General features: G+C 41.0%; 2 protein-coding genes across 2 annotated transcripts; both read left to right on the top strand.

Annotated features, from left to right (window-relative positions):
* Window positions 1-189: 189 nt before the first annotated feature.
* On the top strand, window positions 190-3,848 carry LOC139289580 (organic solute transporter subunit alpha). Its single transcript, XM_070911214.1, is given in 8 exon segments — window positions 190-256; window positions 985-1,136; window positions 1,258-1,331; window positions 1,424-1,579; window positions 1,860-1,971; window positions 2,902-3,165; window positions 3,168-3,196; window positions 3,404-3,848. Coding segments are annotated over 8 exon segments (1,299 nt in total).
* Window positions 3,849-5,393: 1,545 nt separating this feature from the next.
* Window positions 5,394-10,691, top strand: suv39h1b (SUV39H1 histone lysine methyltransferase b). The gene is made up of 6 exons (XM_070910872.1): window positions 5,394-5,433; window positions 6,410-6,555; window positions 7,813-8,472; window positions 9,627-9,773; window positions 10,014-10,143; window positions 10,552-10,691. The coding sequence occupies exons 1-6, from the start codon at window positions 5,415-5,417 to the stop codon at window positions 10,689-10,691; spliced, it is 1,242 nt and encodes a 413-aa protein (XP_070766973.1). The 5' UTR covers window positions 5,394-5,414.
* The last annotated feature ends 7,092 nt before the right edge of the window (window positions 10,692-17,783 follow it).

Raw genomic sequence — 17,783 nt, 5'->3', positions numbered from 1 at the left:
GACAGGAAGTGTTCAGGTCAACACGGAAACATCTGACAGAAGTCTGTGGAAACAAACACGGCGGCTCCCCTCCAGGGAAGTTAAAGGTTAGTTTGCTGCTGTGTCATTCAGCTGGTTGTTAATCAAACGCAGGTTTCTGTGATGAACCTGCTCCTGTTTGTTGTAAGACAAGTGGACATTATATAGAGAATGGCAAGAGGGGCCAACTGTAGCTGGATTGGGCCTGAGATCCCTCTGTCATCACAAATCTTCAGTGGTGAGTAAAGTTCTCTACGTTAAGAGGTAATGGCATTAATGAATAATAATTAATAATAATCAATCAATATCAGCTGTACTTGGCCTTGGGTTTAGCGTTTTTGTTTTTTAAACAAATAGGTGGTGATTTTTCTCTGCCAGAAGGATAAATCTTGTTTAAACATTGCAAAGTGTGTCCAGGGCTAATTAATAATGGTAATTATTAGTAATAAGCTAATATTAGCATTATAATGTTACACAATAACACACACATGTATTATTTCTATTCTCGTCTGAAATTCCTGAGCAGAAGGATTTTATACATACACAATACCACTAGAATACAATCCATTTATCATTTTTAACAAATGATGTGAAAAGAGAGTTGTTGTTTTTTATATATCTGTCAAAGGCCCCCTGAAATAAAAACAGCTGATGACGAACATCCTCTGATTCAGTTATTCTGTAAATGTGAATGAAAACAATACATCAATTTTAATCCTTCATTAATCTGTTCAACATTGTATATTCACTGGAATCATACATACAGTATGTATCATCAATATAGTGATAACTTCCATTTAGCCAAACAAATACACTTTATACTTTTTATTCAATTCCCTCCAAGTCTTCACTACATATATTACATGAGTCTGGACAGACATGGATGGAAACTGAAATTCTAGTTAAATTCTAGGCGCAGTAGTTTGAAATATTTCCCTCAGTGTGACAGTGTGTGTGTTTTGTCAGCCATTAAAGATGAGCTGTGGCTCTTCCTCATCCCGGCCGGCCTGGCTGTCATTTTACTGGGGGTGTTCCTGGAGGAGGTGGGCTTCTTCCTGCGCCACATTGCCTCGTCCAGACGACGGCAACTCTACCTGTGGATATTAGGAATGTACCCGGTAACATCAGCCTTCTCGCTCCTCCTCTGACAGCTGAAATTGATTACCACTTCACATCTGAAGTATGTAGAGTGTGTTTTGGTCCTTGTGTCTCAATCTTTGAATGTTTTCTTTATCTCAGGTATTTACCGTGACCTCCCTCATAGCCCTGTATGTGCCACGCTCTTCCTCGCTGTGTAATTTCATTGCTTCACTGTGAGTTGACACGTCTTGAATAAAGTGAAGATTGTAATCACACTGTTGTACACTGGTCCTGAATGTGTGTGTGTGTGCGTGTGTGTGTGCAGGTATCACTCCATCACCTTGCTGAAATTCATGGGACTGATCACAGACTTTTTTGGAGGGAAAGCTCGTATGTTGGCTGCTTTGTCTGGACAGCAGGTATCTCCAGATCCTTTCCCCTGTTGCTGCTGCTGCTGTCTCCCAATGGTGGCCATCAACAGGTACACACCAGACACACACCAGAGTGACAAACTACACCTGCACTGGGTGTGGATTTCAACAGATGTTTTTTTTTTTTAGTTTTCTGGTTCTAGTGGCCGTCACAGGTACTGCATCTTCAGAGAGCTTTCAGGTGTGATGGTGGCAGCTTGGCTCACCTGTCTGTGGTTGTTAGCACCACGGTTATCTATTCATCTGATTGAGTTGCTATGAAGCGTGTAGACGATGTGACTCGACATGCTGCTAAGATGTTAAAGCTCCGTCTTCTTCTCTGGTGTGCAGCAGCAGCCGGGGCTGGATGATGGCCGCTGTGCTGCAGCTCTCTGTTGTCCGCAGCATCCTGTTCTTCGTCACTCTGGTCCTCTGGACGGATGAACAGTACGACTATGGTGATGTGAGTCATTGTCAGTCTGTGCTGGTGGAATGTATTTTACAGGGAGGAGGATCTGTGATCTTCTTCTACATGCTCGGGTTAAAGGACACTTCCTGTGTGGAGCTTTTGCTGATTTCCTGTATTCCCATAGTTATTTTTATCAGTTATCAATTTTTCTGTGCTTTACCACGTTAAGACATTAGATACGCTTCCTAGTCTATAGTTTATATTAGAATATTTTAAAACATTATCAAAAAAGCACCAAACATTTGCATTGAACTTGTGAGAGTAATGCGTTTTATGATATATCTTTAGATACATCCCAGCTTCTAATTCATAAAGGTTTTTAACCTTTACTGACAACATTAGGAGTCGTTCAGATGGAAACAAATACAGCATCCCATAAACAAGACTAAAGGCTCAGTATGCTTCAAATTACGTACTTGTCAGATGGTCTGAGTCTGAAACCCTCTTTCCAAAACTACATGACAAAACCACACCCACTTCATGCAGTGATTGGTCAGGTGTGTGGAGGTGTGAGAGTGGGCGGGGTTTAAACTCATCTCTTAAGCTATTTTTTCATTCTCCACACTATTTCTGTCACTTTTCATGTGAACAGCTGAGGTCAACACCATAAATGTCCTCAAGGAGACACTGTGTGAAAGTGTGTGCTGTTATCTCCACTTGTACGAGTATTTCAGATACAAAGACACAAAGTTTTTAGAGAGAGATCAGGTAGGCAGCAGGAGTTTTCACCTCTCCTTCCAGCCTGGATATTCGGAACAGCCAGTAACACTTTGACTTTAGATGTGGTCAGTTCATTAGAAGCATAGTGAGACCATAAAAGACTAACATCCTGCCAGCAGCCTGCTGAAGCTGACTGCTCATGGGCAGGTCCTGCTGGATGAGATGAAGTATAGAATCAGTGACAACCACCTTCTTGTATTCCAGATGGATTCAGTGAACCCCAACCTGTATGTGAACGGGATCATAGGTGTGTCGTCCTTCGTGTCCTTCTACGGCCACCTGCTGTTTTACAAAGCCACTAAAAGTGCTTTACATGGCTATGGCCTGAGAGCCAAGTTCGTCTGCATCATCGTGGTGTTGGTGCTGTGTGGCCTGCAGAGTGGCATCTTAGAGGCCATGGGTGCTCTGGAGGTTATCCCCTGCACTCCACCCTTCTCTGTCCTGGCCAGGTCCCAGTGTAAGTCACAGCACATCTGGCCTCTTCCAGTCTCAGTCTCTATTGGCTTCACATTCCAGTTTGCACACAGTTTTACAAACAAAAAATGTTACAATTAAAATGCATTTTATGAATGAAAACTGAAAGTAGAAAATAAGGCTGCTTCCTCTGTAATGAACTGTCTGAGCTGGATTTCAGAAAGTCTTTCTTTCTTCATGTGATCACTGTAGACATGAGCTGCTGATGCCCTTCAGTTCTTTGTCCTGTGTTCTCAGTGATCTACCACTACTGTGTGATTGTGGAGATGTTCTGCATCGGCCTGTACGCCCGCCACACGTTCCGTAAGGTGGAGCCGAGTGTGGTGGAGGATGTGTCGGGGCCCATCGGGGTCTGGCAGATGGAAAAGGCCGTTCAAACGGACGACGCTCAGGCGACACATCGTGAGTCCGGCCTTCTGTCAGAGGACGGTTGGCCCCCCCGTCGCCTTGTCAGCGCCTCCAATCCTAGTTACAACAGTGACAGCGAGGACAGCCTGTGTAGGATAGAGCATGCTCCTCTTGACGGTTTCCCCTTCCCTCAGGCCAGAGGTCAGCAGCTAGGCAGACCAGAACCAGTGGAGCCCATGTCTGCAGAGGAACCCGGTGTAGATCTGACCCACATTACTGTCAGGGCTGATATTAACTATCAGGACTGTAAGGATGTCACTGTGGTTTGATCAACTATGGATGACCATTAACTAAACAAGTCTAAGCTTGACCAATGAAGATGCTGGTAGTGGTCTGGGTCTTTGTGGGGCCCTGAGGACTTGTCTGGAGGACTGCACAACCTGTGCTGTGATAACACATATGTTTAGGAAACTGTGTTCATTCTCCTCCTCTTCGTCCTCACGGTGCAGATTCAGCAAACCTCTTCAGCTCACATTTTTAAGCTTTGAACTTTCCAAACTGAACTCGGCTGCTGCAGAACGAGCTAATACATTATATTCACCACTCGGTCTCATTAATGGAAAGGTTGCGCTTTAAAATCACAACATGTGAGTTTGGTTATGTATTCTTAATAGTTTTTGCTGTGCAGTTGTTTATACCACGTACACTAATTGTGTCAGAGTGTTTCCTGTCTGTAATGATGTTTGAGGCTGCAGTTTGTGGTGCTGTTGGACTGCATTGTACTACATAATGTGTTTCTAATATTTGTGTTCCTCCATAAACAGCATGTAAACACAGCAAAAACTAAACCGTTTCTACTGTTCTGGTAGCATAGTGTTTCTCTGTTAACATTTTTATCATTGGAGTTTATGTTCATGTTTCAAAGCCCAAATGATGTGATTTTCAAAGTGAATATGTCCTGTGACAGTTATAGAAGAGTTTGGACTTTTATTTTATCATCAGCACTAATGATATGTTATTAACATGCCTCATGTTGATAGGAAAAGGAAAATTAAAGGGACTTTTACATACAGATTCTTCACCGTACTTGCTGTATATTACAATTATGTTAGTAGTGTATAATTGTATATAGAACTAATCACATCTCATTCTAAAACACGATTGAGACGAGCTGAAAAATTGTAAAATAAGTGTGTTAAAGACGAAAAATTACATTTGTTTTCGATATCTAAACATTTGGAGAAATATAGATTTGTTGGATATAAACTGTGTAAATTTGTGATGTGTACTTCTTTAATGTTATTGGTAATACAGAGTTTATATGGTAGTAGCTATGCCCACTAACAATTAGAGTCTATATATACAAAAGCTTTTCCTCTCTGAGTAATTTTCCTTCTTTCATATTTATTGTTGTATTTAGCATTTATAATGTCAGTACCATTTATCATGAAAAGGGGCTCTATCCTCAATGCTTCTTGAACTTGAAGATACTTGGTGGTTTTAAGAAGGGAGAACTGTGATATGTTGTAACCATCAGGACTGTAAGGATGTCACTGTGGTTTGACCAACTATGGAAAACCTTTAACCAAACAAGTCCATCGTGCCTCCCTTCCGTTGTACAGTTTACAACATGTAACCTGCCCTCTGTCAGGGTTTTCTCTTAACAACAAACTGCAGGCAGACTGTCGTAACTGCGGAGGGTCGTAACTTCTTGGTGAATTCAACTATCTTCATACGACATCTATTGTCTTCCGGCCGAGCGTCCTGACTGCATCTGAACCAATGAGAGGGCTGACAGATGACGCTCATCCAATCAGCAGCCGCAACAGTCTGCTCTGCAGTAGGATCCTCCCCACCAACGTAGCTTCTCCTATTTTGGCGGCTGTGCGGAAAACATGGCGGAAAATTTGAAAGGTAACTCATGAGGATTACTTATGATGTTATATTCCATTATACATCTATTTACGATTGTAATTTGCTTTAGTCTAAGTGTGAAGTCTTTAAAGACCTCGAATATGAACGATTTCCTGTCCTCGAGTTCACGTAACATTAACGACAGCGGTGGGATTGCATATCACGGTGACTCTAGGAAGCCAACTTAACGTTAACGTAGTTACGTTCACGTTTGTTGTCCGGAGCGCTTGTGCGGTTAAATGTAGCCTCTTTTGTTAGACAACTCTCTGCTTGTGAATAACTTAAATTAATCTTAGAAGGGTGCTATCTACTTTACGAAGCCTACATTAATGAGTTTGTAAAGTAAATTTAACACTTTGCATTGTAGAGCAGGCTGCGTGGTTTAGCGGGCAAGAGTGTAAAGTTACTATATCCACTTCACACGCCATGCTGCGCCGCGTCAATGTTTAAATGGCATTGTTTGTGTTTTTTGTGTAATATTTGATGTTTCCGTAAGTTGTGCATGTGACCATTCAAATCCTAAAAAACTGGTTCCGGACTCGATTTCTTTCTGTGGGTTTATGTCGTGAGCGGCGTTGTTCTTTTAAAAACAAAAGGCAGTCACCGCTTCTCTGTTCATCAGGAACCGTCACTCAGTTTGACATAAGAGAGCCACAAGTTTTCTATTCGATTTACACAGCTGTTAATGTACTAAGCACCACTTATTTCAGTAAACCTTCTGCGTGCTTTCGGGTGTCTCAGTATCATCCGTGTTTGGCGGCAGAAAGCGGAGTTATCAGATTGAAAATGAGATTTTGAGATAAAATGCTCTTCACTGGGTTTTATGTATGCCGAATTAACACATTCGTTCAGAGAATGTCAATATAATACAGACAACGTTAATGGGCGTTGCCATTTTAAATCGTCAGTTTTCTAAGTGGAGTTTGGTGTAGCCTCACTGCGTTTGACACTTAGTAATAGGGAGTTGCTGTGTCAGATTGCAGGGTGCCCTGTAAGATGTCCTGGGATGAGCTGGAAGCCCTGTGTCGCATGGAGAAGCTCCACTGTAAACAGCTTGGGGTGAACAGAGCCAACGTCAATGACTATGAAGTGGAGTTCCTTTGTGACTACAAGAAGACTAAGGTAAAGTATCAGTATTACAACACATGACTGTTTACTGCTATTAACAGCTCTGCTCATCTCTGGTACATATCAAGTGATAAGAAGTAGGCTATGCCTTACATAGCCTGTACACTGCACATTGACTTGTGTCTGAAGCTCCAGGCCACTATTATTCCTTTTTTTATATAGTCCTTGAACAGTTAAAACAGCTCAAAGTAATAATATAAATGTAGCAGCTGGTTAGTCCAATTTTCCTTGTGTTATTTCAGCAATAACCGCAGTTATTAGTTAGACCGAGGCTGTGTACTGGTCTGTTTCCTTACTAATGCCTCCCCTCTGTCTTATCTTGGGTCCCTTCTTTGCTCTGCATGTTCTTCTGGAGACAAGATATCACATCTAACGTTCTGGGGCTTCAACTGTTTACATGTGCACAAAAGATTAAATTGGCGTATGCCAAAAAAAAATCACATACAACTGTGCACACACAGGTACACATGCATCTTTATAAACAACAATCAACAATCGAAAATGTGCATACATGGCCAAGTCTTCTATCCTGCCCGCTGCAAACCCACAATGACCTGTAAATGTTCAGTGCTGCATAATAGTTGGTTAGTATTGACTGGTGTCTCACACCTTCGTATTTGTTAAAGGTCTATACACACACACTCAACATTTAGGAAACAATAAACACCAAGTGTTTCTCTCATTTTCAGTCTGTGTGTCCAAGAGGTGAAGATGTGTCGAATGAGAAGCTGCAGTCTGTGCACCTTTATCCAAAACTAATTTAAGTAGCACAGTTTGTTAAACATATACCAATGCACTACAGGAATCAAGGTGTCTGTAGAGAGACAATCTCTTTAGGAGCTTTATAAATGTGCTCTTGTAAAACTGTGAATGAATACTGTTTTTCTCCAACATAACTATTTAGTATTATTCCTAGTAATAGACATAATATACTATGAGACAATATACATTTGCCAACTGTCTGTTGACAACATACTGTTCATACTGTGGTATCAATGCCTTTAATATTCCTGCTTGTATTAGACCCTTGTGGCCTATGCAGATCAAGCAGGACTGTGCTGTGACTAAATATTGGATATTTGTCTGATTTTTGGATAAATATCAGTTTGTTGTGTATTTAGTTTTCTGGAATAGCAGACTGGTAATTGAATCCATAAACAGTTAGAACATCTGTTGTCTGTGTTGATTTATAAAAAAAGCATACATTAAATATGAAAAAGAATCCAATCTTAATTGAGGTTTGTGTTTCAGGAGGAGGAGTTCTACCTGGTAAAGTGGAGGGGCTTCCAAGAATCAGATAGCACCTGGGAACCCAAAAGGAACCTCAAATGCCCCAAACTGATGAAGCAGTTCCACCTGGACCTGGATAAGGAGTTGAGGCGCCACAAGAGACGGAGCACTCCTAAAAAGCTAGATAAGGAAGTTGCCTTGTTCCTGGTCCAGAAAGCCAAACTCCGTCAGAGTCTGCAACGCTGGGAGGCCCATTTGAACCAGACTCGCAACCACCCAGGTCGCATTTTTGTCATCAACGAAGTGGACTTAGAGGGCCCTCCAAAAAACTTTACCTACATCAACAACTACAAAGTAGGCCAGGGCATTGTGTTGGATGAGATGGCTGTGGGTTGCGAATGTAAGAACTGTTTAGAGGAGCCGGTGAACGGCTGCTGCCCCGGGGCCTCCCTGCACCGCATGGCCTACAACGACAGGGGGCAGGTCCGGGTCCGGGCCGGACAGCCCATATACGAGTGTAACTCCCAATGCAGCTGTGGCACCGACTGTCCCAACAGAGTGGTGCAGAAGGGCATCCAGTTCGACCTGTGCATCTTTAAGACGGAGAACGGCCGGGGATGGGGCGTCCGCGCGCTGCAGCACATCAAGAAGAACACTTTCGTTATGGAGTATGTGGGAGAGGTGAGACCTGGTTTTCATCATCATCTGTTTGGCCTAATGTAGCTTTCTATATATGGAAAAGTCATGTACAGTGATAAAACACACCAACCAGTCCTTAAGTTCACTTGAAGACCACACAATTACATTTATGTCCCCACATCATCTGATATGGATTGTTTGCTGAAAATTGGATAGGATTTCCATAATAACCGATATGTGCTAAATGTAAACTTGGCGTCTCATATTATCTTAATATTCACAACAGTGTGTAAAAGGGAGGCTGTGTTTGTTGTGAATGAATTTAAATACACTTTGTAATTAGCATCATTAACCATGGCCAGATGCTTCGCTATATGAAACGAGCCGGTGTCTGCCCTCAGCCAAAGATCCTTGAGATAAAGAAGCATCACTCTGTAACAGCGTGAGTGTTTCTGTAGTTCCAGACGTCTTCTCTCCAGCTCATGGCCGCATGTCACTCTCAGGAGTCACATTCTTCCAGTTAAAGTTTGCTTTGTATCATATCTAGGGCTGCGACTATCGATTATTTTCATTCTCGATTAATATTCCGATTATTGTCCCAATTAATCAATTAATCTTTAGTCTATAAAATGCCAAAAAGTTGTGAAAAATGCTCATCACAATTTCCTAGAGCCCAAAGTGACGTCTTCAAACTGCTTCTTTTGTCCAACAGACAGTCCAAAACCCAAAGACTCTTCATTTACTAAGTTAAACGACAAAGAAAAGCAGCTGAAACCAGCAAACATTTTACATTTTTGCTTGAAAAATGACTGAAAAGATTTAACGATTATCAAAATAGTTGGCAATTTTTTTTTATTTTGATTGAATAGTCTATTAATTGAGAAATCGTTGCAGCTCTACACATGTCAATAATTTAAGCTGATCTATTTTAATATGTCCACTAATAGAGACACCTTGATGTCAACAAACAGTGAACCCACAGAGTTCCAACATGGCTGCACTCTTTCACCGGGTTTCACTCAGTGACCATGTTTGTCTCTTCTGCTCTTCACATCAACACGACTTGTAAAGAATAGATGTGATGTGATGTGTGCTGATATCGATACTTGTTGTAAATATCTGGTGGCGGGTATGTGTTTGTGTTGTATCCAACAATGAGAAAATACAATAAAGCGTTTCCATCTTGTTTGGTCCAGATCATCACAACAGATGAAGCCGAGAGAAGGGGTCACGTGTACGACCGCCAAGGATCCACGTACCTGTTTGACTTGGATTATGTGGAGGACGTGTACACTGTGGACGCAGCTCACCAAGGCAACATCTCCCACTTTGTCAACCACAGCGTGAGTATGTTCAGACTACACAACATAATGAAGGACCACATTGTGTACGTGGGTCATGACACCAATAATTAGTAACATGAATTGAGTCAATGCCAGAACTTACCATCATCCAAGTATTTACATGTGGATAAATGATACACTGACTTCCTTCCTTTCTCAGCATGGACACTTTTTAGACACTTGGTATTTTGTGTAAAAGTGTGGACGAGAAGCTCCTGATGTGTGTCGTTGTGTTTGCAGTGTAACCCCAACCTGCAGGTATTTAATGTGTTCATCAACAACATTGACGAGAGGCTTCCGAGAATCGCTTTATTTTCAACACGGGCTATTCGGGCGGGAGAGGAGCTCACCTTTGACTACAAGATGCAGAGTAAGTGTCACTGATCATCCGTTAAAACCTTAAACAGAGATCCAGTTCAGAATCTAGTCCTGTGTGATCATCTGCAGTCTCAAAGAGTTGGCAGGTGACAAGACACATAGGAGTGAAATCCTGCTCTTCTTACTCTCCTATTCTTACTGTAGTCAGTCAACAAGCAGAAAGCTTCTCCTCAGCCTGCTAGCATGCAGTGCTGCTCCCATTAATGACCTACAGGCTACAGTACAAGCGTATCGCTACATACGAGAGTGAAAATGAGAGGGTGTCACTGTGAAAAGGGACTCTGAGTTCAGAAAGGTTGCATTCATTAAACTGATGCTAACAAATCTGTTAATATTTATGAGGAGGTCATGTTCAAGCAAAGTGAAGTTGCTTTTCCAACCGACTCTTGTTTGTTTCCAGTTGATCCAGTCGACACAGAAAGCACCAAAATGGACTCCAGTTTCAGTTTCAGTCTAGCGGGGCTCCCCTGCTCTCCGAAGAAGAGGGTTCGAGTGGAGTGTCGATGTGGATCGAACTCGTGTCGAAAGTACCTGTTCTGACAAGGGACTGCTGGGAACGCAACACCGTTATCTGTGTCAACATGTGGAAAATTGTACAGATTTGTATATTTCTATTTTCTTTTTGTTTATGAAAACTGACGTTCACTTTTTTTTATATGTAGACAAACACTTCCAAGATGAAATCCACAATTCAGTTTCAAATCTATGATTGACTTCCTGGTTTCCAGTCAGTTGAAGACTGCATCAGGATTATTTGAGATTTTAAATATCTTCCTCCGTCCACTTTAAACTGGACGACAGATAAAATAGACGAGTGAGCGTGTATTTCAACCAGAGAACAAGAACGAACGGCCATTCTGTTTGTTTGACTCTAACAGTCCTCCGTGCTCTAAATGGGTTCTACGAGTTTTGTCACTGCTACATGATCAGGTGGTTTATCACAGTTTTGCTTGGTTTCAGCACCAAGTTAACAGCTGAGATCTCCACTGAAAACAAGTGTAGCGGGTCAGAAACACCAGCAGGTTGGAAACAAACATCTTTAGGAAGAGGAAATGACTGTCTGTTGTAAACACAGTTTCCAGACCCACTTCCTGCTTCAGCTCTGACCTGCTGGACTCTCAAGTGCAATGAGGGATTATTAGCAACGTTTCAGTTTTTACAAATAATCTCGATAAACCTCAACTGTATGAAATGCTGTAACTGGCAGAACTGATGGACAAACGCATGAAAGTTAGATTGTAATAAACAGGACTAAAACTTTAAACAACTGCTGAGTTTTAATGGTCCACTTTAGCCCCTGACCTTATTGTAGCACCCAATGTGGATGTCTGGAAGCTCTGCACTGTTCACACATGAAGCACTGAAGCTGCTAACACATGCCTCTGTATTTTGTTATTGGTTGTACAGATAGACTGTGGACAAAGTGAACAGGCTTTGGTTGTTGTACTGCAGTTTATAGGTAAGATCTTGCCCCGTCACCACCTGACATATCCTGCCTGTTGTCAGAGACTTGCTCATGTTCTCTGGCAGGACTCAAAATGTGATTTTTATGTTCTCTAAATAGAGATTTTATAGTTCAGTGTGTAATTTTAGTGCTTTTTGTTTCTTTGACCTTTGGTCTCGTCACTTCTGTTTCATCATGCTCCTGATGCTCAGTTGATTTAAGGTCTCAGTATGCTTCAGAAAAATTGGTTGTTTCCACATTGGAAAGTGAAAAACCTGCAGCCATCTCCTCCTGGCCACATCCCACTCTGCTCCGCTATCAGCAGTTCATCTCATCAAGACTACAGACCGTTTCTCCTCCCAGACATTCAGTCTTCTGCACTTAGTTGATCACATGTAAAGAGACAGAAGTTTTCAAAGTGGGCGTGATTGTTGAAAGTTAAAGAAACTGTTGAACACCGCCCACCTCTCCACCCCAACCACAGTCTGACACAGCTTACTATGCAATGAACCTGAGCCTGCAGACACACTGCAGGGAGGTAGTGACCCTCAGCGGATGTGTTTTCCACCTGGGTGCTTCTTGAGTATCATTGTGAGGAAACTGTGGGTTAAAGGCTCACTTCACCCAGATGCTGAAAACAACTTCCTACCAAAGAAATGTTTCCCGTTAAAACTGATGACCAAACACCAGCAGGGATAAGAGACGAAATGTTATTGGACTACTTGAATGTTAAATGACCCTTTAATGGTGGAGTGAAGTGACTGTCATTTCTTCTTCTGTCTCTCGTGACTCTGTACAGTTTCTGTGTGTATATTTAAACCTTTTAGTACTTCAGTGTGTGACTTTCATATAGGTGGAGAACAAAAACAATGTAAATAAATGGCTATTTTACATGTGCTGGATTGAGTGTTTTATTTTTATCTTTTAATCCTCACTTTCAAAGAGTGCAACACATCATACCACTAGATGGTGCTGTAGATCAGCTGTAGCTGTCGGCCACATAATACAGGAAGTATTTGAGTTTCACTTCCTCCTATTATAATAACCAGCTCAGTGCTTGGCTTTGTATTTCTTTGCACAGAGTAACTCTGATACACTATGTCCACCTACTGCATATCAGAAAAATACATGAACTACTCACACAATATTAGAAAACTTTTTTAAATATGTGAAGCAACTGAATTATCTTTCTCTGATAAATGTGGGTCCTACGAGTTTGTACGTCAACCAGCCTCCTATGTTCTGCACTGTGTTTACTACATGTATCATTCATACAGCTTTAACAACATGTTTCTCGGCTGTACCATGTGTTATTACCACAGTGGCACAGGTTCTATTCGGACCCTGTCTTTCCTGTTTATGTATACTGTCGATGTCGAATAAAGCAGAAATAACAACACCAAAAAAAAATTCTTAAATGAAATAAACTTTCTTCAAATGAAATCTCCTCCTCCCTCATTGAAAAATCCAGAATCTATGAATAAGTTCAGAAGTTTAACTACAAGACACAAGATGTCTCCTGCTGTTTGTGACCCTTCAAGTTTCCACATCACACGTCGAACTATGACTGGCTCCAAACTAGTTGTGGTGTCACAAGGTGAGATTTAAGATGAGCTCAGAGAAAACGTTGGTCCTTCAGCAGATGAATGTGACGACAAACAAACATTATTTTGCACACTGAAGCTCGTCGACTGGAAGAAGTCACTGCTGTCTCATCCCTGTTGGTTACTTTTAAGTACGAGAGACCTCCAACTTCTGACTTACTGTCACATTTTGAAACATACTCATCAATTTTATAATTAATTAATCATAAGAAGTAACAATAATAAGACGACTCTCCTCCACTTATATATACGTCTGCTCTGTTGCCACTTCACAACTCTTTGTGGCCACTTTCAGCTTGTTCTCCAGGAAGAAGCAATGTGCTGTCTCAGTGGAGTGGTTGGCTCAGGTGTGTAGCTGTTGAGATGTGTAGTCAGCTGTTGGTCAGCTCTCTGGGATTCTCTGGGATTTTGGAGAGGACAGGAAAGATGCTAATTGGCCTGTTATTACTCACGTCAGTCGGGTCTCCTGGTTAATGAACTGGCACAACTATGGCAGTCCTTCAGGAACTTCCCTTCTTTAATGGAAGCATTCATTATCTTTATCAATGCAGTGAATGAATCTGTGCCTTTTAAGAGAGAGGGAGTCCAGTCATGTCTTTTGAGTTTTTAAGAGAGTTCACAATTGTATTAACTTTAGATTCAGAGACCTTCATCAGGTAGAGGACAGGCTGATATATTTATGGGTGATGGATCTAAGGGTCCAGTTTGATTAATGTGTCCTGTTATCTTAAGGTTGAGGAGAGTTGCAGTTTCTACGGCCCCTTTTATTTCCAGCTGCTTCATTTATTATCAAATAAACGTAATATATTTGGTCTTTGTCTCTGCAGTATATGAAGTTCCAACTGAGACGCCTCTCCCACTTTCCTCTAGTCTTTTACTGTCCCACAGTGGAGTGAGAAAGGAGTTCAGACATTCCAGGATTTAAAAAAAGTTTTGATTTACCAACTTCTTGTTATTGTCTCTATTTACCATTAAGGTAAATATATTGACAGAACATATTCAGCATATTCTACACCTCACATTGTATCCACAGTGTGAACTCTGCTGAAATTGTTGTATTGTATCGTATTTTCACATGATTTGGGCTTGGGTCTATGAGTATAATGTTACAGCTAAAAATATTTGTTGTTTCCCAACTTCTGCTTTCCTTCTTCTACATGGTGACTCTCTGCTTTACCTATCATGTGGGTATCTTACTGGGCTGACTGTAGTAGACAGTCATACGGTGCAGTGTGCTATCCCATACACATTGCTTACTTTGACGATTGGATATCATTATTCAGAACAAAGATCAGCAAGAAAACATGAGGCGAAATCTGGTCTGGGGTGGCGGAAAAAGTGAAAGTTTTACTTTGTGCATCATGTGCCTTTTACTAATTGTACCAATATGTAAGTAGGATATGTATTTATATATATATATGTGCATGTATATACTGTATGTATATGTGTTATTTATATTTGTACCATACATAGACTTGTACATGTGTCCATGTAGCCGTATATGCATGTTAGGCATCGGGGTGCTGCATCTTGTAACCCATGAAGTGTGTTCTGTGTGTGATATGTGAGTATGTCTTGTACAGCCTGTAAATCAAATTCATAAAAAACAAAAATTAAATTAAGATAAAGACCTCATAATTAAGAGATGCAGGTTAGTGAGACAACAACATCACTGATGCTTTCGTACTTTTGTTCAGAGCAAGGTTTGGACATCAACATTTCTTAATGTTCCTTAATGTTTGGTGTCCATACTTTTGGTTGAGTTTTTGGCTTTCGGTTGATAAACGCTGTTGTTTGGAGTGAACTCACAGAAAGGTAGATCAGTGGAAGAAGGAGGGGTCATGACACCAAAGTCTGGCCTAATTCTGTCAATCAGCGCCGCTCTGAAAGCTCATTGGATGAGAATGTAGGCCAGAGTGGTGTTCAGTGTGTCCTCAGAAACACGTCTGACCATTAGAGCGTCTACCTCACCTCATGTGGCACGGATTGCTCTGGATTTGCTGGATTTGTGGAGGATCAGGACTTCCTGTGCTCTAAGTGAAGAGGCAGGTGAATGAGCCACATCATCATGATGTCTGCATGCATTTAATGATCAACTGAAAAGGTTAGCTTTCTTAATAAAATCCTCAATGCCACATGTGAACTGAAGGACTTGGAGCTAGTGTGAAGCTTCAGCAGTCTGCATTATTTGAATTAACGTCACAGCGTCACACTGGGACACATTGGGACACACTGGGACACACTGGGACACACTCGCATCAGAGCATCCATGTGCGTGTTTTCAAATTCATGCTGTACAAGTTTATATTTGTGGATGGATTTTTCTGTATATTCTGGGCAGTCATTGGTTAGCATAAATATTTGTAAGAAATTAAAATCTGCACGCCTTTAGCTTCATTACTGCTAACATATTTTCTCACTTGCCTCTTGTGGCACAGTGACTGATATGGTTTTGTGAGCACCGTGAACATCTCAGACACTGAAAACCTGGACAAATACGACCACATATGTTTGTATGGCTGGATACCACCGGACTTAAGTGAGGTGTTTGTAGTTTGAGTGAACTGACCATTTATGGTGCTGCCCCATCAGACTCTACCATCATCATCATCATCACAGTACGTTAACAGCATTTTCTTCTACATGTTCTGTGTGCACAGTACGCATATACCATCACGCCCAGGGAGACCCTGCCATAGGTAATCATAATAATGTTCTCATCATTTCAAATGAAATTTATTTTCATTACAAAACCGACAACAAAAATCATAAATCGCCAGAGACATGCGAAATAGCTCAACCATTTTTTTTTAATAATACAGAACAAAGGGAAACCGCAGCGTCTGACTTGATATTCGGTGGTCAGAAGAAATTCCTTTCACATCCTTCAAACCTTTTGGCATTTTTTATGTGTGATTTTTTGACTATAGGATGCACCAAGATGAGATTTTTCTTTAAACCTCCACTTAATGTTCTACTTTGAAATAAAACCGTTTCTGGAGAATTCATAGGCACCCTCTCTAAGACATTGCAATACGTTATATAAAGCCGCTGATGCCTTGTTTTTGTGATTTGTGTCACCCTGTGTGTTGAACAGTAACACAACAGAACAACCAAAGACTGAGCTGGACATTCACTCGTCACATTGGTATCTGGCCCAGTCACACCAGTGTTCATGACTGCAAACAATTCAAACCTAAACTCTATTCATTTAAATGGAATTATTATAACTACAAGATTCAACTTTGGTGAACGTCTGTAAACAAGCATGTTTCCAATGTCGGCCGATAGCAAACCGTCGGAGCTGACTTACGAAGCCTCAAAAGTCCTGAAACGGGATAACTTTTTGAAGTTTTATACACACATTTGATTTTCTTGTGCATAAGACACACTTCCAGGAGCTCCATACTGGCTTGTTCAGTTTTAAATGATTGAATCAGATTAAATCCTGCAGTGAAAAAGACTTTCAGCTACTTTGTGATACAGAGGATTGTTTAACTGTATGTTGTTGTAATTTGTTCCTATAGCTTAGCTGGCTTGAGTGCTAGCCTCTGGTGCAACAAAAGCTTTACGCTCGTTTCTGGTGTGACTAGGCCGGTTTAGAGTCAATCTTAAAGGATAATTCCAGTTTATTATAACTTGGGTTTTATTTCTTTGTAAATTTCAGCCATCATTTCTGTTTGTTACTTCTTAAATCTGTGAACACGGCGACATCAGCACAAACAAAGTCTGACGGGAAAAAACACGAGCAGTCAGACGATCAGGCAGGAAACAGTTTATCCACATGATCTAAACTGCTTTATTTAAAGGTCAAACTGAGAAAATGTCAGAATTAATCCCTCATTGAACAGGAAAACAAAGACCTGCTGTTTTGTTTCCAACCTGTCTGATCACCTGGCTGTTTCTTAACCTGTAAGGTGTTCACAGATCTCAGAACAGTGTTATTATTACTGACAGGAACGATGGAGAAGACCCAAGCTGAATCATTTGGTGTTATCCTTTGAAGAGAAGAACAATTTGAGTGCTGAAAGTGTTTTTATGTACAATTCTTGGTTACTTATCATCATGGAAATTTCATTTTTTTTATGTGTTAATTCTTCAATGAAACATTCAGAAAGAGGCCCGTGTGTGCAGTCACATGTGGCCTGTCTGGATGCTTTGTTACCATCATTATCCCTAAATATGTACAAATAAAAATCCAGTCCAATTATTAATACGCTATTACATGTTTTACAAAAGGGACTTTGAGTAAACTTCATTGGTTTGAAACACATTCAGATCTTTGTGTCAGGAAAAGATTTCAACATGAGAAATACTGAGGAAGCATTTGCAGGAATGATGTGTTCAAAATGCAAAATGTATCTGGTCAGTTTTCTGCCTCATCCATGTAACCACCATTTTACACACACGCACACACACACACACACGCACACACACACACACACGCACACACACACGCACACACCTGCCAATAGAAACACACACACACACACACACACAGTAAAAATACGATGAACTCTTCCATTGCATTTCAAAGTTGGTTTGCTGTCAATATAATACACACTAATAGTACAGAGGTCACAG

The sequence above is a fragment of the Enoplosus armatus genome, chromosome 8, assembly GCF_043641665.1.
Source record: "Enoplosus armatus isolate fEnoArm2 chromosome 8, fEnoArm2.hap1, whole genome shotgun sequence".
In the NCBI taxonomy this organism is placed as follows: Eukaryota; Metazoa; Chordata; class Actinopteri; order Centrarchiformes; family Enoplosidae; genus Enoplosus; species Enoplosus armatus.
This window is presented reverse-complemented; position numbering and strand designations above follow the sequence as displayed.